General features: G+C 43.0%; 1 protein-coding gene across 1 annotated transcript; it reads right to left on the bottom strand.

The window, feature by feature from the left end:
• Positions 1–5,786: 5,786 nt before the first annotated feature.
• Positions 5,787–8,573, bottom strand: LOC308280643 (alpha-aminoadipic semialdehyde synthase, mitochondrial-like; the record flags this gene model as incomplete). The annotated part of the gene is made up of 1 exon (XM_080754971.1): positions 5,787–8,573. The coding sequence occupies one exon, from the start codon at positions 8,571–8,573 to the stop codon at positions 5,787–5,789; it is 2,787 nt and encodes a 928-aa protein (XP_080611097.1).
• Between the last annotated feature and the right edge of the window lie 17,841 nt (positions 8,574–26,414).

Here is a 26,414-nt window from a genome sequence, read left to right on the forward strand (position 1 = left end):
ATGTTGGCTATTTAAAAACAGCAGATCTACAAGCTCAAAAAAGGTTAAACTTTCTTTTAAATATACAAATGTTGTTTGGGGGTCCCTGGTACAAATATGTTCAGATGGGGGTCCCTGGTACAAATATGTTCAGATGGGGGTCCCTGGTACAAATATGTTCAAATGGGGGTCCCTGGTCAAATCCATATTAATGTCAAACTCTATGGTATAAAATGAGTCATCACCACAGGGAGCTTTAGATCTTAGATTAGATCAGATAGAAGTGCACAAACCTCCACTCCACACATTTATAAATATGTATCATAAATACTGCCCATCAATGATGATGATGTAAATATCAGTGTCTCTTATGTTGATATAAACTCATATCTTATTTGTATTTTATTTTTTACATTTGTATACAATAGACAGATATAAACTGTATATTTGATCATGTAATTGTCACAGTATCAATATTGTTTCTTGTATATAAACCTTTATACTGAACCACTTGAACCCCATATACTTTATTGACTGGGGTTCCCCAGGGTTCTGTAGTTGGTCCCCTGCTTTTCCCCCACCTCTACACCAGATCTCTTGGGTGAAAATGACAGATCTACAAGCCATCTAATAGCTAAGATCTACATCACAAAGTGACACATTGTGAGCCGTGTTCATTTTGATAGCAAATTATTGTGTCATATTTTAATCATACTGTTTTTCTTATTATTATTTGTTTTTGTGTGTCATAGCATTTTAGTTGACCAGATCAACCGTTTATTTAGTCGACTAAAATGAAAATGAAAATTCTTGGAGGGCTGTGATGGCATCTTAATGCCTGATTTATACTTACTGTAGCTCTGTGCCAAAGAAATGTTGATCTACAAGCTCACAGCATGTCTGTGACGCGTTGTGAACTTGTAGATCGGCTATTCTCAGAGAGAGCTACACCCGAGTGCAACCAAATATAAAATGACTTGTCTTTTAGTTCTACTGGATCTCTTCTCCACTTGTCATTTTAGTATAGTTTTTATTTGTTGATGTCATTGTCAATATATTTTGTCAATCACTCAAATCAATCATTGTTTATTCATTGATTCATTATCAGATCATTATTTCCTCACTCATTCCATTATTGTGCTTTCATTGAATATTAATGTGATGCTGTTCTCATTGTTCACATGTTATTGTATGATCATGTGTAGAAGTAATAATTGTTTAATAAATTGATCGTTGACAGTCTGTCGTTGTTCCTGCGTATTGATATGCATAGTGTTGTCATGACAACATGGCCACAGCTCATTGGTCATGTATAATAACTAGGTTGGAAACAAAGGTCTCGTGTTCATGATTCGCTGCAATCCAGGATGGCTTGGATCGAGGCTTAACATAATTGTTATAAATATTTTTGTAAAAGTCTATGGGGAAAATGAATGGGAGATTTTAAGTGGCACCAGCAAACCACTTCTGCTGCGATGTTCTATATGTACATGGTACGTAAAGTACCGATAGTAGGCTACTGTATCTACCATCTGTACTGACGAACAAAGTAGCCTGGGTCATACCAGGTCACAGGTCACTCGATACAAAGCTTACTACCAACTGTAAAGTGGTCAAACTGTTAACTTATTCACTAGGCAAATTAGACCCAAAAAATAATAACGTTTTGACTTAAAGGCCTTTGCAGAGAGGGTCTAATTTCCCACACGGGGGAAAAAATGACAATATTGTCATAATTTGTCACAAATTGGGACCCGGTGTGCATGGTGTCATAGAGAAACCTTGTGTTCATTAATGAGTACCTGAGACGAAAAAGTCCATATTTTAAAATTTTGAATATACCGGTAGATATTGTTTTGATTTACCAGACTGTAAACCACAAACTAGAAGTTTTTAATCTGTTACATTCTTAATGCACTCCCATCTCATTTTGTTGAATTAGATTTTTTTTTTACTTAACTCATTGCGACCGTAAGGTCGCAGTTTAGTATGAAAACCTCCACCGGCCGTCCGTCGGTCACACGTGCGGTCGACCGCACGTCACACGTGCGGTCGACGTGTGATGAGGTCACGATGAGTCATCTATGCCCAAATATAGATTTCTAGGTCAGATGGCCCATAGAGTTTGTGATGTCAAACCTAGCAACCCAATATAAACAAACCTGATGTCAGACCTGAAGTATCCTTTTATACCCATATATGGAGATACAGAGATCTCCATATATGGGCATATTAGAAAGCCCATATATGGGCATATACGGATGACATCAGGGATATCCATATATGGGCATAAAAGGGACAAGGGCTTACAGTTAAGAGATCTCCATATATGGGCATATCAGAAAGCCCATATATGTTCATATACTGATGACATCAGGAATATCCATATATGGGCATAAAAGGGACAAGGACTTACAGTTAAGAGATCTCCATATATGGGCATACAGGGACAAGGACTGTTACAGTAGATATAGAGATGTCCATATATGGGCATAAATGAACAAGGACTGACAAACACTGAGATCTCCATATAACCTGTGGGAATATAAGGGACGAGGACTGTCAGCTTGTAGACCTATTTTCTAAATATTGTTGTACATTAAAAACTTGAAATGGGTCGTTCTGCATAGTACTTGGGATTTGTTGATGTAAATGTTCACATAGAGTGTAATAATTGGTAAAACAAACTTTTGGCCTATTTGTGGAGATAAGCGACCAACGGTCGCTTATCTCCCGATTAGGGAGTCTTACTGGTATATATTAGGAATTATTGCGACCGTCAGGGAGCAGTTTACTATGAAAACCTCCACCGGCCGTCCGTCCGTCGGTCACACGTCACACGTCACACCTTTGCCCTGCTCATATCTCCGCATCAGTATGACATCACACCACATGTGTACACAAACCTTTGTGTACGTTGCTTTGGCAATAGTCTGTTGTTGCTGGTTTGTTAGTGTACGTTAGCAACCACCTTAGCAACCATGGTTTTACCCTAGCAACCAACTGTTTGCCCTAGCAACCAACTGTTTACCATAGCAACCATATTTTTTTACCCTAGCAACCAACTGTTTACCATAGCAACCAGATACGCAGAGCAGGGATCTCCATATATGGGCATAAACAGGTGACATCACACTGATGTCAGATACTCAGAGCAGGGATTTCTCCATAATATATGGGCATAAAAGGGATTCTGTTAGGGATCTCCATATATGGGCATAAAAGGGATTCTGTTAGGGATCTCCATATATGGGCATACAAGGGATTCTGTTAGGGATCTCCATATATGGGCATAAAAGGGATTCTCTGTTAGGGATCTCCATATATGGGCATAAAAGGGATTCTGTTAGGGATCTCCATATATGGGCATAAAAGGGATTCTGTTAGGGATCTCCATATATGGGCATAAAAGGGATTCTGTTAGGGATCTCCATATATGGGCATAAAAGGGATTCTGTTAGCTGTTAGTGATCTCCATATATGGGCATAAAAGGGATGCTGTTAGGGATCTCCATATATGGGCATAAAAGGGATTCTGTTAGGGATCTCCATATATGGGCATGAAAGGGATTCTGTTAGGGATCTCCATATATGGGCATAAAAGGGATGGTATCCCAGATGATGCCCTGTTAGGAGATCCACACTAACAGAATCCATATATGGTCCTACCGACAGCTGCTATAAGCCAACCCTGGCGATAAGGTCTGAGTCGAAGAAATGCTTCTTTCCTGGCAAGAATTGACCCTTTATACTGTAGGGCTCGTTTGTGTATTGTATGACATCACGCCACATCATCGGCTGAGGACTGTGTGATGTCATCATATCTCCATATATGGAGACATAAGTTGCTCATGCCCAAATATGGGCTGGTGAGGTCAGATTTAGTGTGATGCGTAGGTTATCTCCATATATGGAGATTCAACTTCAATGAGTAACCATGGTTTTACCCTAGCAACCAACTGTTTACCCTAGCAACCAACTGTTTACCATAGCAACCATGTTTTTTTACCCTAGCAACCAACTGTTTACCATAGCAACCAGATACGCAGAGCAGGGATCTCCATATATGGGCATAAACAGGTGACATCACACTGATGTCAGATACTCAGAGCAGGGATTTCTCCATAATATATGGGCATAAAAGGGATTCTGTTAGGGATCTCCATATATGGGCATAAAAGGGATTCTGTTAGGGATCTCCATATATGGGCATACAAGGGATTCTGTTAGGGATCTCCATATATGGGCATAAAAGGGATTCTCTGTTAGGGATCTCCATATATGGGCATAAAAGGGATTCTGTTAGGGATCTCCATATATGGGCATAAAAGGGATTCTGTTAGGGATCTCCATATATGGGCATAAAAGGGATTCTGTTAGGGATCTCCATATATGGGCATAAAAGGGATTCTGTTAGCTGTTAGTGATCTCCATATATGGGCATAAAAGGGATGCTGTTAGGGATCTCCATATATGGGCATAAAAGGGATTCTGTTAGGGATCTCCATATATGGGCATGAAAGGGATTCTGTTAGGGATCTCCATATATGGGCATAAAAGGGATGGTATCCCGGATGATGCCCTGTTAGGAGATCCACACTAACAGAATCCATATATGGTCCTACCGACAGCTGCTATAAGCCAACCCTGGCGATAAGGTCTGAGTCGAAGAAATGCTTCTTTCCTGGCAAGAATTGACCCTTTATACTGTAGGGCTCGTTTGTGTATTGTATGACATCACGCCACATCATCGGCTGAGGACTGTGTGATGTCATCATATCTCCATATATGGAGACATAAGTTGCTCATGCCCAAATATGGGCTGGTGAGGTCAGATTTAGTGTGATGCGTAGGTTATCTCCATATATGGAGATTCAACTTCAATGAGTAACCATGGCAAACTGTCAAGACATACGGGCAGTATGTCTTGATAATTGGTAAAACAAACTTTTGGCCTATTTGTGGAGATAAGCGACCAACGGTCGCTTATCTCCCGATTAGGGAGTCTTACTGGTATAATAAAGACATAATACATAATACAGTATATCTCTAACAGTTTGTGGAACAACCGTATAATATTGATATTATGATCTCACTCTCTAATTGACCAACAAACAGATATGGGAAAATCACAATATCAAGGTATTTTGATGTCTGATTGTCTGACATGCTTACATCAGTTGATGAGTACCTCGGACAAGTACTTCAATGGGAAAACCCCTAGAGAAAGAATTACACCAGATGATGATGAGTAAAAAACTCCAAGAAGTGTGTTGCCCTGCGGGGAAACCACACTACTCAATAAGTAGTGAAAATAGATCTGTGTTGTGAGCTTGTAGATCTGCTATTTTCACTAGTTTGGGTCCCGGGCAAACGGCTAATCTCTCTTTCGGGTCTCGACCTGAAAAGTTTGGAAAATCGGCCAATACCGATACGTGGCTGATATTATTCGGTCATTTAAGGAGCCTGTTTCTACTACCGCGAGGTACTAACGTGAGGCGGGACTACGGCTGCTATGACGCAATCGCTGTTGCGGTCCAAATCGTTAAGAAAACAACAGCCGGCGACGGGTTCCCACCCCTTTTACTGAACGCTTTGGTTCCCATGACGACGCATCTACGCAGCAGACGCTGTAGACACTACGTGGAAAGGGAGCTTCTGGCGTTGTAGAGATGGCTGCGATGGCGGCAGGTTTATCTATCGAGCGCTGATCATTTCCGGTTATCGCTGTCATATGCTGTAGCTGTCCAAAGCTTAAATAGCCTGTTATACTGTATATGGGTGCATCCCTTGTTGTTTTGGGGTGTCTACTCCTGCAGGGTGCTCTTGGAGATGATGTGGAGGCCCTCCTCCTTCAGCCTTTTCAGAGCTGGTCCATAAATGTCCTTCGTCATGGGAACCACCAGACCCTTGGTGGCGATCTCCCTGTCGAGCACCATGCGCGCAGCAATAGCCGCTGGGTACCCCACGGTCTTGGCCATGGCAGAGAACCCGTGGGGGTCTCCGTAGACCACCAGGCTGATGTGTTTGGTCTCCAGCTCGCCGGTGGGGTGACGGAGGCCCACGTCGTTCCGCATTATGACCATGTCTCTCTCGCCGGTGTCGAAGGACAGCCTGGCTTCCAGGTGTTTGGCCAGAGCCGCGAGGACACTCTCTGCGCGCGGCACCGCGTCATCTCCCAACATCCCAAACCATCTCAGGGCGTCCATCTTGAAGTCGTCCCTTCCGACGCGTTCGTACACGGCTTCCTCAAAGGCCCGGGCGGGGGTGGCCGCGGACAGGCCCATCTGCCCACACAGCAGGTCTTTCCAGGTGACGGGAGCTGAGGTGTGTCCCAGCGGGGGGCTGGGGTCAGTGTTGATCAGGCCCAGTTGGATGAACCCACCGATGGCACTGGTGTAGCCCTTAAAGCGGAGGGTCCCTCGGACCAGAGTGTGCGCTGACTGGATGCCGTAGGGCTCTGCGTACTTGGTGCTGTCCCGGTTGGGGTAACCCTCCAGGTTGAAGCCGGGGAGGAAGTCCATGGCCACCGAGGAGTCCATGAGAGCGCCCCCTGCAGGGACGCTAACCACCTCGCCGTCCCTGAGGAAGATGGCGGGGCCGACGGTGTTCAGGAGCGCGCCGTACGGACTCCAGCTGAACTTGTAGCGCAGCGGGTTGTCGGAACACTCGGGGGCGGGAAGACCACCGCAGAAGGAGCTGTAGGACTCCACGGTGCAGCCGTCGGCCTTGGCCCGGTCGATGCACTCCATGGCCAGCATGTGGTCGATGCCGGGGTCCAGGCCCATCTCGTTCACCACGGTGACACCCGCCTCCTCGGCGCTGCGCTCCAGTGCCTTCATTTCGGGGCTCAGGTAGCTGGCGGTCACCATGTCCACCTTGGCCTCGATGCAGTGCCTGGCTATCTGCGGATGGAAGGCGTACGGCAGCAGGCTGACGACCAGGTCATGGTTCTTGATCAGGGAGGCGAGGCGTCCCTCCTGGCTGGTGACGTCCAGCATCACAGGGATGGTGTTGGGGTAGGCGGCCGCCAGCTCCTCCGCCTGGCTCAGCTGCACCGACGCGACGGTCACCTGGGTTCCTTCATCCCGGGTCAGGTACTCGATGACGGGACCGGACACGTATCCCGAACCCAGGAGGAGGACACGCTTCATTCCGCTTCGCTTCGTGATCTGAGCTTGTTCCCGTATTTCCCGGAGCTTCTCGATGTATTTAAACTTGGGCGTGAGCCGTCCGTTGGAAGCGATGACGGCGTCTCTGACGTGGGGAGAGAAACCCTCTTCTTCCAGGGGCCTGGTAGCGTCGGAGGGCAGCATCTCCCATACGTACGGCAACAGGCGATCTCCGAAGTACTCGGTGGCCTCGACGGGAAGCTGTGCAGGCAAGTTGTCAATGGAACACATGAGGATCCCGTTGCCTTCCACGCTGTCGTGATCGATGTGCTGGTCAGCGTCGTACATGCAGAAAGGTCTGTCTATGGTGGTGCACTCGGTCATGAACTCAATGGAGCCCCCTATGTCCGCCGAGATGTCACAGATGGCCAGCAGTCGGTGCGGCAGCCCGGGGCAGCCGCCGTCGTCCCAGGCGGGGGACCTGCGGATGAGCTTCTGTGCGTCCAGACGGCGGAGGAGTCGCGGCGTGTGAGGGTCCCAGTAGATCCCGTTGACGAGGCACGTGGTGTACGGCGCCACCGTGGTCCTGAAGTTGGAGGTGTACCGCTCCGGGTGGTGTTCGTACTCCAGCGGGTCGTAGATGCCGTCGCTCTTCCTCACGAGGTGATGATGGCGACTCAGGACCGTGGCGTACACTGTGGTCATGTCTCCGGTTTCAGGGACGTCTTTCAACTCGTGAGGTTCGACGTATTCCACTGGGAGCTTGTTGAAGATGTCCTGGGCGCCTTTGGAGACGTTGCCTGTACCGGTGAAGCAGAACGTGACAGGGCCGATGGATTTGGGCATGAGTCCCGTGGAGATCTCATAGCCGCAATCCCTCACCGCTTGGATGGCCTGGTAGACGTTCCTGTAGTTATGAGCCATGCCGATATGCATAAAAGGGGTGTGGTGGCCGAGCGCGAGGAAGCGCAACCCTAAACCGTGCAGGATGTTGATCATTCCTGAAACGCCGGCCCACTGTCCAAACGCCACCAGGCGGAACCCGTTAGCGTCGACCATCTTCTCGTAGTCGATCAGACGCACTTCCTTTCTCAGAATGTCCAGGAGTCCCATGTTTGCTTCCTGCGCCTTGATGGTGTGGGAGAAGAAAACGTACGTTTTCCTGGGGTAGACCTTTTCCTCCGGGGGTCTTTTCACGCCGATGATCAACGACGCCTCGGAAATTTCCTCTTGAATGGCGGCGCCTGCCTTCTCGTAATACCTCTGGTGAATGGCCCTCCGGTTGGACGGCTGCACTAGGACCTTGTGCCCGGCCTGGGTCAGCTCCTGAACGTGTCGTGGCGCCAGCGGCGCCCTCTGCTCCCACGGGTTGATGTCCTCGCGGCGGATGGCGACGACGCTCTTATGGTGCTCATAGCGCCGCTGGCTGCCGAGGCAGGCCCTTGTGGTTCTCCTGCTCTGGTGACTCAGAACTCTGAACATGGCGTCAATAAGTATTGAGTCTGACTCGTGCTTTATGAATTATCTAACTATTACGGTGAAACCTGCACACAGAACACCATATATGGGCATAAACGGGTGAAACAGTGCCCAAATTTGGAGATAACTGACATCAGTGATACCGCCGGGAAAGGCTCGATTTTCGATGTGTCATTAGTTTGACTAAGGGTTAGGGTTAGGTTTAGGCATAGTTTTACTGGGGCTAAGGTTTGGCATAGTTTCATTCACCAGGTTAGCATTCACCAGCATCAAACTAATGGGACATTGAACAAAATGCTACGTCGCAATAACAACATACTCCCGATACCGCCATCGGGAGTATGGCGGTATCGGGACATCACTGATACGTCTGGGTTCTCCAGCATTACTTCTGAGACTCCTACATTCAATCCCTCATATACTGTGCTGTGTGCACAGCCCCAGGGCAAGGACCGATTAATTCATTCATACAGCCAATTTATAAAGCCAAGCCAAAGTCAGACTCAATAAAATACATGATAGTCTTGATCCAAGGCTAGTAAAGTAAATAAAGTAATGGTTTATCCACCGAGCATTTTTGGCGCTATTTAAGGATGTCTAAAATACGTCTAATGGCTAGGCTTGGGGTCCCTTCCCCTTGTTTGCACAACATACAAAATGAGCGGACAGAGATACTCCTGAAGTCTGTAACTGTGAGAGGGAACACATGGAACCATAAAACTCTGCTCATTCCCATCCCTCTAATCCCACCCAAGGGGTGTGGTGTCATAACCCTGACCTCACCAGGCCCTTATATGGAGTGTGCATACAGTATGTCCTTGTATGGACCGTTCTGTCCGTGACATCAGCTGTGGTGACGTCGCTCTCAGTCTGCGTGCTTTCTATCACGTCAGTCTGGGGTGACCTGCTGTAGGAGGAGCAGGTCTGGACTTGCCTCTTGTTCCATGGTCAGATCCTCCAACAAGCACAAATGTGTCATCATCAAACCCCACTGGTTATCTTCATGCTTTTTTGCTCTCGTGTACAAGTAAGACACCTCAGGGTGACAAGTCCTGTTAGATATGGGCTTAATATTGATGACATCAGGGATCTCCATATATGGGCATAAAGTGGTTCCCATGACATCACAACATACAATCCCTTTTATGCCCATACATCATGTATGATACATGGTGTGATACATCCCTGTCTGAACCAGTCACACCACTGTGATGCCACCTGTTTATGCCCATATATGGAGATCCCTGCTCTGAGTATCTGACATCACTGTGATGTCACAGTGATGTGTCAGGGGAACCACAGTGTCAGGCGTTACACATACATAAGGACAAGCTGTGCCGGTTCTGACAGTAAACTGCGACCCACGGTCGCAATAATCATTGTATCCAACTCCATGTGAGAGCTTATACTCATATACTCAATAGAATATATCTTGAGTATACCTGACAACGGCTTTAGAGGATTAAACATATTTTTACCACTCTGTTAATCAATTATTTTGGGAGCATTAAGGCGGTCTTATAGTAAACAACAGCGTCTCTGAGGAGACAGTTAAATAACCACTCCAAGCTTACGCTACACTTTTCAATTCCTTTTTTTTATTTTTATTGTTTTATTTATTTTATTGAGAGTAAACTTTGCACTGACACTTTCATTTACAGCATTGAGCACACATCAAACACTGCCTCCTTTTTCTTGTGGACTGATTGGGAATGTATCAAGTATAATCTGAGAAAGTGCAATTAACATTTCTGAACTTTTAATGGTCATTGGTGTATGGATCGTTGCAGTATATATACTGTATACACTGTATATAAAAAAGAAAGGTTTGAGTACAAAATGACAGCAGAGCCCCGAACGGGTGCACATTATTGTGTATCATTATGTTATGCTTTAACTATTGAAAAATAGCAGATATACAAGCTCACAGCGCGGCACCGATTGCCGCGCTGCGAGCTTGCAGATCTGCTATTTTTGAAAAATCGTGAAAATTTGAATTAAGTGTCTTTTGAATCCTTCTCTGTTTCTATATGTCAGAAATCTGGCCAGCCATTGTCAAAGAAAAGGTCCTTTTCACTTAACTGGAGCTCAGTTAGTCTGTTCTTGAGAGACTATTATGTCAGTGGCTCTCTAACCTTTTCATGTGAAGGACCCCTGTAAAAAAAAAAAAAATCATATCTCAAAATATGCAGTTCCAAGGACCACCCAGAAGCAAAATTTGAGTTACAAACGTTCGCTCTAAAAATACATATATTCAAAGATTTGCACAAATTTTCACGACTTTTTCAAAAATAGCAGATCTACAAGCTCGCAGCGTGGCACTCGGTGCCGCGCTGTGAGCTTGTATATCTGCTATTTTTCAACAGTTAAAGCAGTCAATAATTCTAGGCCTAAATGGGTTAAAGCAATAACAGACACACTCAGAGTCCTCTACAACTTCTCAGACAGTATCCAACAGCGCTCAAACAAATGAACATGGGTGTGCAAAAAACAAAGACACCACTCAGACATCAGTGATTCATTTGTGCCACCACAGATTACACCAACCAAATGATTCCACGTGATAAATAAAATCCAACACTCCAGCACTCTTGGCATCGTCTTGCTGACCGGGTGTAAAAAATAATAAAAATAAAATAAAAGTTCTTCTCAGACATCAGGAACAGCACCTTGCAGTTTGGTTTGGTGGAAATCACTGCATCTGCTCTCTAAGGCCCCTTTTAGATGAAAACAGGCTTCACTGTAAACGGCTAAGAGCCGTTTAGTTTTCATTTTTTATGTGGCCTTTAGATTAAAACGCAATTTGTCCCTAAACGCGGTAATTTGCATGCCAGGTCGCTAGGTGGCGCATGTCTCCATGACCGCACTGCCCAAGTTCCGTTCTACTTCCTAGCAGCCAGCAAAGAAGTCCTCCTCAGTCAGTCAACACAACGCACTGCCGTCACACAGCACAGGCAGACTGGCTGGCTGGCTAACTATAAATGATTAAAAAGTTTGTTCCAGACGGTCGGAACAGACACATGTACCATACACATCCCGGGACTATATTTATTCCTTATGATACAATACAGAAAAAGGCGTTCACTTCACGTTTCGTTTCAACACAGAGGACTGGAGTCAATGCCTTTACTGCAGCTTATGGAGGGGATGATGATGATTACATACAGACGGCGACGAGCTATAGATGTTGGATCGTGTCATGATAAACATTATAGGCTACTGTCGCTATTTTCGGCTATTTTTGCAGTTGTCTGCTATTTTCACAACTTGTGAGCTTGTAGTTCGGCTATTTTCACAACGCACCGCGACGCGTTGTGAGCTTGTAGATCGGCTATTATCACAACGCACCGCGACGCGCTGTGAGCTTGTAGATCGGCTATTTTCACAACGCACCGCGACGCGTTGTTGTGAGCTTGTAGATCGGCTATTTTCAAATAGCTACGGTATAAATTAGGGCTAACGTTAGCAAATAAATGTACTTAATAGTTACTTTACAGTTTACACCACTGGGACAGCCCTAGGACGTCCCACATCTTATCATTTTCAGTGGTTTGCTGCGTTTACGGTATTTAGATGAAAGCGGGAGATACAAAGCGTTTTTACCTTTTCCACTTTCAAAGGGGGGTTCACTTTGTTACGGTTTCAACCCCCTAAGACGCCATTTTCGTCTAATGACCCCCCACAAACGACTATAAATCATTACGTTTACAGTGAAGCCCGTTTTAATGTAATAGGGGCCTAAGGGTGGCGTTTGTTCCAACTACCTGAAATATTATTAATAAATAAGCCACACCCAGAACAAGATTACAATCTCACGGTGTATGGTACATGTACAGCTGTTTGTGGTTGACCACCTGTATTATTAGTTGCGACCGTCAGGTAGCAGTTTACTATGAAAACCTCCACCGGCCGTCCGTCCGTCCGTCCGTCCGTCACACCTTTGTGACCATCAACAAACGTCACACCTTTGTTGATGTTTAAATCGAAGAGTCTTGGTCAAATACTTCTGTTGGTTTCTGCACTGATCATTTATACAATTCAGCTGTGTTTGCTCGTGTCATCATGATGAGGTCATAAATCAGCCATGCCCAAATATAGATTTTACGGGTTTACATGCTTACTCAGTTATTCGTTATGTGAAAGTCCTATGACGTCTATGATATCTGACATCATCATACATACATTCACTTTTATGCCCATAAATGGAGATCCCCTCTGTAGAACCAGCCACTGACATCACTGTAATGTCAGGGGAACCAAATCCCTTTTATGCCCATATATGGAGATCCCTGTGATGCCAGGGGAACCAAATCCCTTTTATGCCCATATATGGAGATATGGAGATCCCCGTGTTGCCAGGGTAACCAAATCCATTTTATGCCCATATATGGAGATCCCTGTGATGCCAGGGGAACCAAATCCCTTTTACGCCCATATATGGAGATCCCTTATGTCATCAATATTAAGCCCATATCTGTGAATATCTTTGGGTACCAGATGTCTCCATATATGGTTAAATGGTCCGATATACATCACTGGCCAGAAGACCAAGAAATGGTGCAACCTCGCCCTTTGCTTTTCTCCCTATAGGCATCTTACTGGTAGGTAGTTTAATGAGGAATGCAGTATGGTGGTAGGTAGGTAGTTATGGCCTTTGATGTAAGATTTTCACTTTCTAGGATAACTATATTTGCTATTCCCAGATGATGCCCTTTTAGGGTACCCCTCATGCCCACATATGGAGATCCCCAGGCTTTACTAATTAACATAAGTTTTATGCCCATATATGGAGATCATTGTCCCAATGTCATCAGATATATGGGCATAAATGGACACAGGCAAACTAGATGGGCTGTATGGATATCCAGATGTGTGATGTAAGTGTTTTATTCCAAATGTGGCACCCCACAGACATATTTCCAGAAACAAAATCCCTTTCATGCCCATATATGGAGATTTCTGATGTCATCAATCCCAGGCCCTGTAAAAAACATGGTTGCTATGGTATGAACAACTTATGTCTCCATATATGGTGATTCAACTTCAATGAGTAACCATGGCAAACTGTCAACTGTCCGTATGTCTTGATAATTGGTAAAACAAACTTTTGGCCTATTTGTGGAGATAAGCGACCAACGGTCGCTTATCTCCCGATTAGGGAGTCTTACTGGTATATGTATATGAACTGTTTGAACTTGTCATATAAAAAAAGAAAAAGAAAAAAAGAATTGGCGGGTCTTGATGGCGTCGTAATGGCTGTTTTTACACTTGGTTGCATCTGCTATTTTCAGAGAGCAACATGCGAGCGCAACCAAACATAAAATGACTTGTCTTTTAGTTCTACTGGATCTCCACTAGTCCCTCCCTGACATCTTAGTCTGGTTTTTATTCTTCGACAAAATCGTCAATATGTTTAGTCTTAAGTCACCATAGTTTTTATTATGTTTTCGTCGGTGGAAAAAGGTAGTCGACAAACATCTTTTGTCGTAGTTTTACCAAATCAACACCTGAACAAAGTGTGTCCCTCATCGGTTCAATAAGGTGACGCAATAAGAACTTTTAGTCTCCAAATAAGGAACGGCAAACCCTGCCGCTTTCTCACGCTGTTCCTCTTCCATGCTTTGAACATGGTTGTGTCTAACAGGGATATGACTGTGGAATAGTAGCTTCGCGTAGCCAGGCTTACTCATCTGCGAAGAGAAAAGCCTGGTTACGACCATAGGCTGATACGGCATAGAACGGTGCTACTTCCACCGGGAGAATTTCACCGGATGTTGACGCATGACGCAGCACTTCCGCCACTTCCGGTGTCTACAGGTTCATGCCATTCACGTCGCATATTGTGGCCAGGGTGGTGGAATAGTTACTGCGTGTTTAACAGGGACAGCATAGGACAGTGTGTAGAACAGTTGCTGAATGATTAACAGGGACATGAGACATGATGTGTGATGTCAGTGGAAAAGTTACTGAATCCATTTCACTTTCTCTGACTCGTGCAAATTCAACCCAAATGAAGTGAAAAAAAAAGTTAACCGTTTCGATGTCAAACTAATATTGTGCTGCCAATTTGACCTAACTACAGAGGAGGCTCCAACACAAGGAGATGGAGACACTGAGTCAGTCACACCCAAGTGGGCGAGTTGTGTCCAGCTAATGATCATTCATCGTTAATTGGACCTCCATAAAACTTGGTACAAAAACATGTAACACAATCAATAATAAATATACTCAGCAATGATTGAAACAATAATAATAAAAAAAGGCACACAGACCTAAAAATGTGTGATATCATCATCATCAACCATCACTGAAAACCCAACTCATCGTCATCCATCGTTCAATGAACAACACACTCCATCAGTAGTGGAATAGATATGATTAAAATAAAATATAAAATATAATAAAGAAAGTCCATTTAAATAAGTGTTAGTGTGGAAACATAATTGGCACAACAAAAGCCAGCCTGAATCAAGTCATTATTATCTAGAGCAGGGGTCCAGCAACCTTTTTGAAATGAAATGCCATGTTTTTATTTTCTATCTAGATCATACATGGGCAACTAGCGGCCCGGGGGCCACATGCGGCCCCCCAACTTCACTTAATGCGGCCTGCAGGAATACTGATATATTATCGGTTTCAGCTGTTATAATTCCAAACCAAACGTGCTAACATGACCAGCTTTAATTATTTTAGTCTACTGTATATTAGTATCTTGATGACTAGTAGCCTACTACTAGACTTTGTTTTATGTCCAATGCATTTGTATTTTAGTTCATAAAGTAAGAAGTAACTTAAGTACCTGTACATGCATTTGAAATTAAATGTAAAAAAATACTGTTCAGGATTTTAGTGTGTGTGAAAATATAGTGGCCCTCTCCATCATCAAAGTTGCCCACCCCTGTTCTAGATAGTCAGTGTGCCATGTCAACATAAAATGTAATGACACCCCATCAAACATTCTGACATATTTTGATTGTCAGGACATTGTTATAACGATCATTAGACTCAAGAGGAAGAACCCACCTACGTATATCCCAGACTCCTCCCCCAGCCAAAGTTCAGCATTTTAATGAATGTAGAATTATGTGCAGGATGTAATTTTAGGTGGCTTAATTTAATTGACCACGTTTAAATCAACATTTGATTTTAAAATATAGATCCTCTCACACACTTCTGCCAGTGTGCCAGTCAGTGATCAACCTCCCCTGTGCTAAGGTTGCCAACCCCTGGTCTAGAGAGCTCATTCAATGGTAAACATTGACCCGTCATTATGGTCCAAATCACTGTTTAAGAATGAAATGAATACTAAGGATTTTAATGTGTAACCATGTGACCTTTGACCTTCTACTCACCGAGTGCCGCGCTGCGAGCTTGTAGATCTGCTATTTTTGAAAAATCTTGATTTTTATTTTGCAAATCTTTGAATATATCTCAAATATTAGCTTCTGGGGGGTCCCTGGATCAACATATTTTGAGATGAGGGGTCCTTGGCCAAATACATGTAATTTTGGGGGTCCTTGACTTGAAAAAGTTTGAGCATCACTGATTTGGAAGAAGGATTTAGAAGACATTTATAGAATCGGGCCAAAAATATTCAAAGACTTGCACAAATGATTTTTCCAATAATAGCAGATCTACAAGCTCGCAGCAGGGGTTGTGCTCTACTTGTCTCTTTGTGGCAGCTTGGGATGTGGGTGAGATGGGATGCTGTGTCTAAAGGCAGCTCTCCACCAAACAGACTGCTGCAGATCACTACAGACTGACTGGCAGTCCAATGAAGTCGGGAGATCAGATGGTTGGAAAGTGCGGAAAAAATAATTTGCTGAACGCACCAAAGACCGACACCGACAAGACGGCTACTGTTATAGCTTGATGTCTTTTTCAACAACAAGCCCGCTGCTATCCGACGGCTCTTAACTCATACAGTGCCATCCGGCCACAAGGGGCGCTAGAGTGCCAGAAATTTCTCCATAGACCTTCTTTATAGCTTTCGTCGACCCTCTCCCAAATGGCTTGTGTTTTCACTCCAGTCAATGCTATGGGTGACGAGAGGAGGAAGCTAGCTGACACGTAGCCAAAATGCTAACCCATTTAGAAGCCCGATCTAAAGCTATTTCAGCCTCAAAAAACTTTCTCTTTGGGTCTGGGAACACAATCCGGAGAAAATCCTGTGAAAAAAAAGCTCTGTCCTGCGGGAAAGCCGCAGATCTACAAGCCCACAGCGTGTTGCATGTGGATGGGTTGTAAACTTGTAGATCTGCTACTTCCGGCGCAGCACACTGGCGCGTGTATGACGCTCGCAACTGTGCGACACAGCGACTTGTTGTAAACAAACCAACGTGGTAGTTCCATAACTCTATGGATTAGTCCAGTGGAGAAACGCAACGTTTGGATTTTATAAGAATGCGACAGTAATGGATTGGATATTACACATAACACTTTTCCCAGTAGAACCATCAGAAGTCCCCGCACTTGTCGACAGCAAAGGTAACTAGAAGCAGTGCTCTTCCGAGCACAGGTCTCCACCAGGTAAGGTAGGTCCTGGTGGCGCTAAATATGAAAAGGGTGACTTCTTTGGACTTTTAACGGAAATGTGACACTGCATGCATGATTTGAAGCATTTTTTTCCAAACATTAGTTTGGTAAAGTCAACCTGCTGGTGGGGCTATAACAGGCCGATGTGAAAAGGGTGGCATTTGTTCCTTGACCTAGTGGGAATATGCGTGCAGAATGTCTCTGTAATCACTAGCTGCGTTCATGATTTAATCATTTTGTTCAAAATGGACCAATTGACCGAATTCACGTTACGCAACTTCCTGGCGCTGACGTCACGGTAGAAGGGGAAAAACTACTAATATCCCATAGAGTTAACACAGAAATCGCAAATTTAATGCAATTTCCGAATAGTAATGTATACAATACGGCTAGCATGATCAAGAACACAAGATAGTAAAAGCGGTATAATTTACTTAAAGCTATACTGTGTAAGATGCCCAACTAGTGGTCATTAGCCCTATAGCAAACCGCGTCCGCGTCTTTCGGCCGTTTTTCGTACCTTCAGACCCCCGCGTCTGCCTCCACCTCGCTGAGATCTATCTTTAGAGGGGTCCCTTGTTCCTGTGCGTTCAGTAATTCCAGAGATACGGACTCCTTCACCCTGCCTGGTAGGCGAAATTACCTAGAGACGGGATGGTACAAACGGGCGACAACAAATATGGCTGCCATAGCGACCCCACTTCAAGATGCGCTGTGATTGGCCGGCCGTTGTATAACCCTCGCTGTGATTGGCCGGTAGTGTGATGACGCAATTTTGCCGCGAAATCCGGTCCCCGGCAAGGATCGCAGTTTACATATATAGAGAAGGCTTTACAGGCTGAAATTCACGGAGCGGATCTTCTAAAACTTTTGTGATTTAATAGTTAGGAGAATTTTAAGATTTGTTTTATAAAAAAAGTTACATAGTAAAGCTTTAATTTACTACCGTTCGAAATAATGATTTGTTGGCTTTAAGTCCAGCTATTTCTATGTTATTTTACCCTCCAAAGCTGACGTCAGCACCAGGAAGTTGCTGAGAAATTCGCTGAGTGCGCATGCGTGGGCGGGCTGTGAATAGGGTCTATCCTGCAAACTTTGGAAGCCAATGTTAGCCAATTAGGATGGAATATGACATATCTGACAGATCCGTCTTGATCACATGACTATAGAGATACTGTGTACTGTGTTGCATTATTTTTGGATAAAATCTCAAGGAGTAATAGGAAAAAATGTGTTTCACATAAGTCGGCCTCCTGGTGGCGCTATAAAAGGCAGATGGGTCAGTGACGTGACGCCCCAAAAAATGTGTTTTTAAAAAAACTTTAAATTGCAGGCATAAAAGTTATTTACTTTTGTTCTACTCACTCTCAACCTTATGGAAATACATTTTGTTTTTAGATATTTTATTGGAATCAGACTTTATTCAGCAGTTTGTTGTACTTCTGCCTAAAATCGTCATATGGTGTGACATGAAAATAATTGTTCATAAAATGAAAATGGAGTACATCTTTCTTAAGTTACTCACTTTATCAAAGTCCTTTATCATAACTAACCAGTGATCCACTATAGTTTTTTGAAAATTAATTATATCTGTATGTTTTTTTCATAATCAACACTCTGTGTGAGGCCCATGTTCATGATCTTACAACATATTTTAAATGTACTCTGTCAAAACTTTCTCTAAATTACACAAATATTTGTGACTCTTCCTGATAATATTCTCTATGTAATGCATAAACATTTTTTTGGTTTAATCATTAATAAAGGTATGATTTTTCACTATTTGGAATGTCACACCAAATGATTTAGTGTCACACCGTATGATCATATCTTCATGTGTCAAAGCAAACTGTGTTTAACCTACCTATTAGTGAGTACTGAACTTTACTGATTGATTAAACAATTACCCAGGATAACATGGCCTTAATATTTCTGAACAGGATATTATTGTAGGGCTTTAACATGGGATAAGAAAGAATTGTAGTAGTAGATGGATGATGAGGATGTGCACAGGAATGCTACACACACCTAAGTCTTCTGCCGGCCCACAGCAGAAGGATCCTAAAGAGACAATAAGGCGCATAGCCACACTTGGAGCCAAGGCAACATTTTATTAACACCAATTAGTGGAAACAGAACTCAGCATTCAGGTAAATTGCTTTTTTCCGAAGTCTCCTGAACTTGAACACAGCATTTTGTGTTGAACAAATGTAATTAGGAATCATGACATTACACCACATCTCCACAACTCCAAAAATAGCTGATCTACAAGCTCTCGCAGCACAACGTGTTGAGAGCTTGTAGATCAGCTATTTTCGCTAGTTTTGTCTCGGGTCCTACCTTAACACTGTCCACTGTCCAGTCCAGTGAGTGAAAGTACAAAAGTATTAGATCAGATTAGATTATACATTTAGACTGTATTGTACATCAGCCAGTCGTATTTGGTGAGGGTAGCAAACCGGCTGCCTTGTTGTGGTTCTGCTATGCCACAGACAACCTCCTGCTCTTCTTAGAAAATGCAGTCTCGCCCCTTTGGCTCCTCTCTCCTTGCTGGGTCATTGTTTAGTTTCTCCCTGTACTTTCTCGTTCTCTCAGCACTTGTCATTTTCCAGCTGACAAAAGAAAATGGAATGTATAGTTTAAGACAAAGAGAAAATATTGTTTAGATTGAAACAATATGTTAAGGTTTCTGTGAAGGGGTTTCTGCTCTGTCTGATGAATTTGAAGTATCACTGAATGAAGCTAAATTACATTTTATGTAAAAATGTTTAAAACAAATGTTTAAATGTACAAAAGAAACATGGAACTTTGTTATTTATTGTTATATCTGTAGTTAAATACAGTATAAATCATATGGTGTGACAATCAAGTCATATGGCGTGACAAGCAGACATGTCACACCATATGATTAAGTGTCACACCATATTACTGTTTTCTCCATTTAGGTTTACCTTGAGGCTACTATGTACACATTAGCATGCTAACAGCATGCTAGCTATAACAAAGCAGCCTAGATCTACATGGAAATATGACCAAAACTTCAAATAACTTAAGCTTTTTTTAAAGAAAAGGTGTCACACCAAAAGACATCCAGAATGGTGAGTTTGTCAACGTTTCAACAAGATGGCATTTCATGAAAATGTTAAAATCATAACTCACCTCAGACACCTGTCTTGCAGTTGTGCTGGGAGTGCTGAATAGCCTTACAGAAGAAGGACCTCTCTAGCCAATAGGTGTCCAAATAATTGCCTGTTTAATTTTTCCAAACTAGTGTCACACCAAATGATTTTGGGTTGGGGGACAAAATGTTTTTGATCAGAAATGACTGAAAACATTATGCTTTGACTTTGAAAAGATATAGGCTCAAAATAGACATTTTTTTTTAGCCTAAATTCATTTTCAAATGATTTTTAGCAATTCTTTTTCTTAGTTTTATTCAAGTTCCCACTTTGAGAAACAAGGTCAGGACAGTCACACCATATGAGTTTTGCCATGTTTGGTTGAAGATTCTGAAGAAATGAGGAATGAAATGTTTTAATCTTGAGTAAGTTCACATAAAGCTTAATGTCCTGCACAATATTCAGAAGGTTTTTGACAAATATATTTTTTATTTATACATGTTTGACACCGAGGACAGCGAAAACGTTACGTCACGTCACCCACCCAGATATGAAAAATGCAGGGCAAAGGTTTTTCCTTGGCCTCTAGGGAGTGCACATACAAAGTTGTACACTGATCAGTGGAGTTATAGGTAAAAACACGAATCGGCCTGTTATTGCGCCACCATGAGGCTGATTTGAATTGTGAAAAGTGGCATTTATTCCTCTGCCTATTGAGAATGTGCATGCACAATTTCACCAAAATCGTATTTTATTCAAAACTGACCAATCCTGCAAACTTTGGAAGCTGGTTTTAGCCAATCAGGATGGAATATGGAAAATCAGACAGATCCATGCCGATCACATGACTGTAGAGATACTGTCTACCGATTTGCGTGATTTTTGGACAAAATCTGTAGGAGTACTGGCAAAAGTAAGTTTTACCAATATCAGCCTCCTGGTGGCGCTAGAACAGGCCCATGAGTTTGGCATCGACCGGGCCAACGGCGCCGGAGATTAGCTGGTAACAGACGGACGGATGCACACACGGACGGACGCACGGACGGACGCACGGACGGACGCACGCACGGACGCACGCACGGACGCACACACGGACGGACGGACGGACGGACGGACGGACGGATGCACAGACGGACGGACGGACGGACGGACGGACGGACGGACGGACGGACGGACGGAGGCGAAAACATAGTCTCTCCCATGCCTTTCGGCTGGTGGAGACAATAATCACAGCATCAGTTTTTATTGCAAAGGGCTACTATAGAGTATTGGTTTTCAAAGTGGGGTGCGGGGACCCCCAGGGGTCCTTGAGGGAGTTCTAGGGGGTCCTCAGCGAAATGATAGGAACCAAATGGACCCTTGTGGGTATGTGTAACTCGGGGGAGTGTACAAATGGAACCAAATGGACCCATGGTTCCATTTACACTTAAGAGCCTGATGTCAAACTGGGGGTCCTTGACATAGTTTTTTTTTTAGAACTACTGCAGTAGAGCCATAAGATAACAAGTAGGCCTACACATGATGTGTGCCAGACTTCAAATGTTGCACTTACTTTATACTGCTGTTGTTACTGTTGTAAAGTGGATCTCTTTGAAATGATCTTATTGACTGAATTACAGCAGGCTCTTTTACTAGTTTTATTTGGTGATCTGATCTGTGGCATTTGTGAGGATTGATCTGATCTGTGGCATTGGTGAGGATGTATTTTAGTTTTTCAGTGTTATTATAGCAGCTTTGCAAAGTACAATTATTGCATTGACTGTACTGATGCCTGAAGGGCCAGGCCTTTTGTGTGTTTGTTTTATATGTTTACACCTGACTAACTGTAACTGCTAAAGTGAAGCTCTTAGAAATGGGTGTGTGAGACAGATTTTCAAACCATGTCAGTAGGCTTTGTAGTTTACATTAATTATTTTTTGTATCTACAATTCTACATGTCTGTGTCTATCTAGAGATTGAACACAACAATGACATGATACTAAAATGATTTGTCATCCATCTTACTTTACAATTTTCTGTTATTCCTTGGTCTTTCATGAGATATCCATTATATGAAGGTCAGCAATGTTACTTTATAGATTATAGCTTCTTAATTGAATGGAAAATGAATGTTTCATTAAACGTATGTATCAGATCACACGGTATCGCATCGAATCGTATCGAATCCAATCGATTCGCATAAAGTTCCACAAAATCAAAATCGTATCGAAATTGCACCGAATCGAATCGTATCCCAATCGTTCTGTATGTAAGATTTATCGTCTCTGAATCGAATCGTAGCCCATGTATCAGATACGTATCGAATAGGGGTGTGTATCGATGGATACACACCCCTACTTATTATAGCATACAAATATGATGTAGTTTAGTTGGTTGCTTCAGTAATTACTAATTTACTGACAGTAAATGTTCTTCATAGGCTATTTATATATATTTAATTCATGTATTTATTCCATACATATTTATAAGTAAGGCTAGTGGAAAGAATTATATTAAAAAAAAAGACAACAAAAAGAATCAGCCATGAGCTCAGTATATAAATAGCCTACAATATAAATGCTATATCGGTATCGGAATTGGTATCAACAGATATGACACTGAAAATAATCGGGTATCGGTCATAATTTCTAAATCGTGCATCACTACTGCAAAGTGAAGATGCGTTTGAGCTGCCCGATTACATACAAAGTGAATAAAAAGACGAGGCGACCGCACCCGCGGCACGAACTAGCCGTTCATGAACGCCAGAATGAGCGTTCAACAACAGCGCGTTCAAACGGAAATAAAGAACGGTCCATTCACGTTCGCCCGAAATATGAACGAGTTTGTGAGTGAATTCCTAAACTTCGGAAACCAATTTCTGCCGCGGAATAAATGGGGCAGAGTGTGTTTTGGGTTGACCGTTCTGATTACCCTTAACCCTGCAAGACCTGAGTTCATTTCTACTTGCCAAAAACATTAAAAAAAAAAAAATCAGATGGTGTTGTAGGAGTCCTAATCAGAGGAAAATGTAATGTTTAAAAATGAATAATGTTTTTGTAAGGTTTTATAGCCATGAATCATGAATCATAAATCATGCTCTAATTTGAATTTTGGGGATATGTTTCACAATAATAACATATTAGTCTAGTAATTCTAGGAAAAAATCCAAGCATTTGTTTTGCACAAAAAACATTCCTTGGGCTAAAAATGGCCCCAGAAAATGATGGTTTAGTGATGAAAAGTGATGAGTCATCACTTTTCATCAGTTTTGTGGGCGTTTTCTGGGGCCAATGAATGTTTTTTGTGCAAAACAAATGCTTGCAATGGATTCAGCATCATGACAAACCCCTAGTTAGACCCCTCACATCCTACTTAAAGCAGATTTTTTTTCTGGGTATTTTCCTCCTGTATAGACAGTCGATGGGAGCCCAAATTGATTTGGCCACTGTGGGTATTTGCAGTGAGCAGATTATGGTAGATTTTTTATCCTGGCTAGTAGACCTAATTTCCTGTCAGAATCAGTTGAAAAACTAAATAACACCATTTTTTCCAACCTCAGCTTTATTTTTACTGGACTATATGTACATGTTCTAGACATTCTGATGATCACCCAAAAAAATATTACAGGCATTTTACTTATGTTTTTATGAGGAATAGCTTCAGTGAAAAAGTGAGATGTTGTTTGTCAAGACTCTGGTTTCTAGAGATCTTGAAGTTGTGTGAATGTCAGCCTCTGTGGGGGGTATTTATATGCAAATATCCTGGCCAATGGCATTGTAATACTAAACAATAGGATTTAATGGTGATGTTAATGTGAAAAAAGAACAGGAAAACTAATTATAACATTTTAAAAAATATATATTTAAAACAATGTTGCCAAAAAGCATCAGTGGGCCTTGCAGGGTTAATTCTTATGACAATTATTATTATTATGAGAGTGTACACATGGAACCTAATGCACCCTTACGGGTTGATTTGGTTCCACTTGTACACTCCCAGTCCCAGACTTAGACACCCGTAAGGGGCCATTTGGAACCCCCTCAATGAACCAGGGTCCCTGGACCACACCTTGAGGCCCACTGGTGTAGCAGAAGTGCTTCCAGTGAGCCAACATGCAACAATATCAGCACCCTGACTCTGTTTGACCAGAATGGAACTGAGCCTTCATTATTATCATTAGCAACACCTGTGAAGAAAGTAAGGAAGAGGTCCAATTTCTTTCTAATATGGCTGCTGTGCAGGGAGCCTAAGGGTCTGGCGAGGGGTGCTAGTACCGCTATCGTGATAGAGAATGATAGCGGCCGTCAGGCAAGTCCCGGAAAAGACACGCTGAGATTTGCCAGAGGCACTTTGAGTGACAGTTCACCCCAAACAGTATTTACTATTCTGGCCCCCTCGTTTACAACTTCTAACGGAGCTGAGTAGACTCATGCGAGCTTTACAGCGCTCGACACAGTGATTCGCTCGCTTGGATAAAGGCGCTATATTAGAGATCTTCGGGCAGGTCCGAGATCCAAAATTACCCGAGATCTGACCCGGTCCGAGCCAGGTAACGGGGCCTTTTTACGAGCATTCACCGCGGGGCGGAAAGAAAGATTACAAAACGTGGATTTATTGTTCCTGTCCGCATTATTGACAGGGAAATACTTTAATGTCCAAGGGCGAGCAGAAACATGCAACAGTAATAAAGAAATAATATTTACACCTCTTACGTTGACATTCGGTCATTTCGGATCTTGGCTCCGGTTCCCACATCTCTTCCCGGGTATCGGATCTAATTTCTCTAATAACAGGCGGGGCCATTCGGTTCCCGGGTATCGGATCTAATTTCTCTAATAACCGGCGGGGCCATTTGGTTCGGATTCATCACGTCTCAGGGCTCCTCGGGTAACGGTTCTCAAATTCCAAATGCGGGCCATTTGGGTCCCGCTCTATTTGGGTTCGGGTAGTTAAAATTGGACCTGTGAAGACCTATACGCTATATACAATTACCATACAAAGGGAGCTTACCACACAAATAAATAAATGAATAAAATACAACGTTGCTCTCTACGAACTGTGAGAGATGGCCAACCCACTTTTTTCATATAATTAAATACACAATGATGGGTGTGAAAACCATCGTCAGTAATACACCATAGAGCACTGTGGTAAGTTCTTACTCACGTCATATCAAAGTCCTTAAAAGTCCTTATTTTATTCCTTCATTGCAGACCAGTGTGAGGAGTCCAGCCTGAAGGTGAAGATGAGTTGGAGTGTTTCTGTTAAACAGGAACCTGAAAACCACCTGGACAACAGTACGTTTCATGCTCTCTCTCTCTCTCTCCTTTCTTTTTATTTTGTTTAACTCATTGACTGCCACCATTAAAAGTGAACTATCAAGCTAGGTTGCCAAGCATTTCTTGATTTCTTACCATGTTTACCATTTTTTTTTAAATTCTGTCTAATGATGACTATGTCATGCCATGGCCCAGAGGAAAGAGGATAACTTCTAGTTTCCACAGAAAAAATAATTATGTTTTTATCATGTACACTTCTTTAGTTATAGCCATTTGAAAACCCTTGTTTCACCAAAACCAAGCCCTCTCAGAATAACAACTGGAGAAAAATACGTTTTTGTGAATGGTCTCTTTTCAAGCAAACAACTAATTTTTTTTACTCACAGCTCTTTATTTATTACATGAGATGCTTACTTTATGATCTGAAACAAAACAATATTTTCTTACAGTGTAATGGGCACATTGTCTGTCCGTCCGTCACACGTCACACTTTTGCACGTCACATCGTATCTCCGCAACCGTTGCCCAGATCCATGCCAAATTTTGCACACACACTCCTTGCCTGCCAAACTACAACCTCCACCCATCAATTCTCACATGCCCCTCTTCTAGCGCCACCTTGAGGCCGATTCTTGCAAAACACATTTTTGGACACTGCTCCTACAAATTTTGCCCTAAAATCACGCAAATCGGTACATACTTGCTCTACACTGATGTCATCAACATGGAGCTCTCATTTAGCGCCACCTTCAGGCCAATTTTTCAAAACACATTTTTGGACACTACTCCTACAGATTTTGCCCTAAAATCACGCAAATCGCTACACAGTATGTCTACACTCATGTCATCAAAATGGATCTGTCCCATATAGCGCCACCATCAGGCCGATTTTTTCAAACACATTTTTGGACACTGCTCCTACAGAATTT

This window comes from Nannobrachium achirus (genome assembly GCF_963921795.1).
Source record: "Nannobrachium achirus genome assembly, contig: SCAFFOLD_275, whole genome shotgun sequence".
Classification (NCBI taxonomy): Eukaryota; Metazoa; Chordata; class Actinopteri; order Myctophiformes; family Myctophidae; genus Nannobrachium; species Nannobrachium achirus.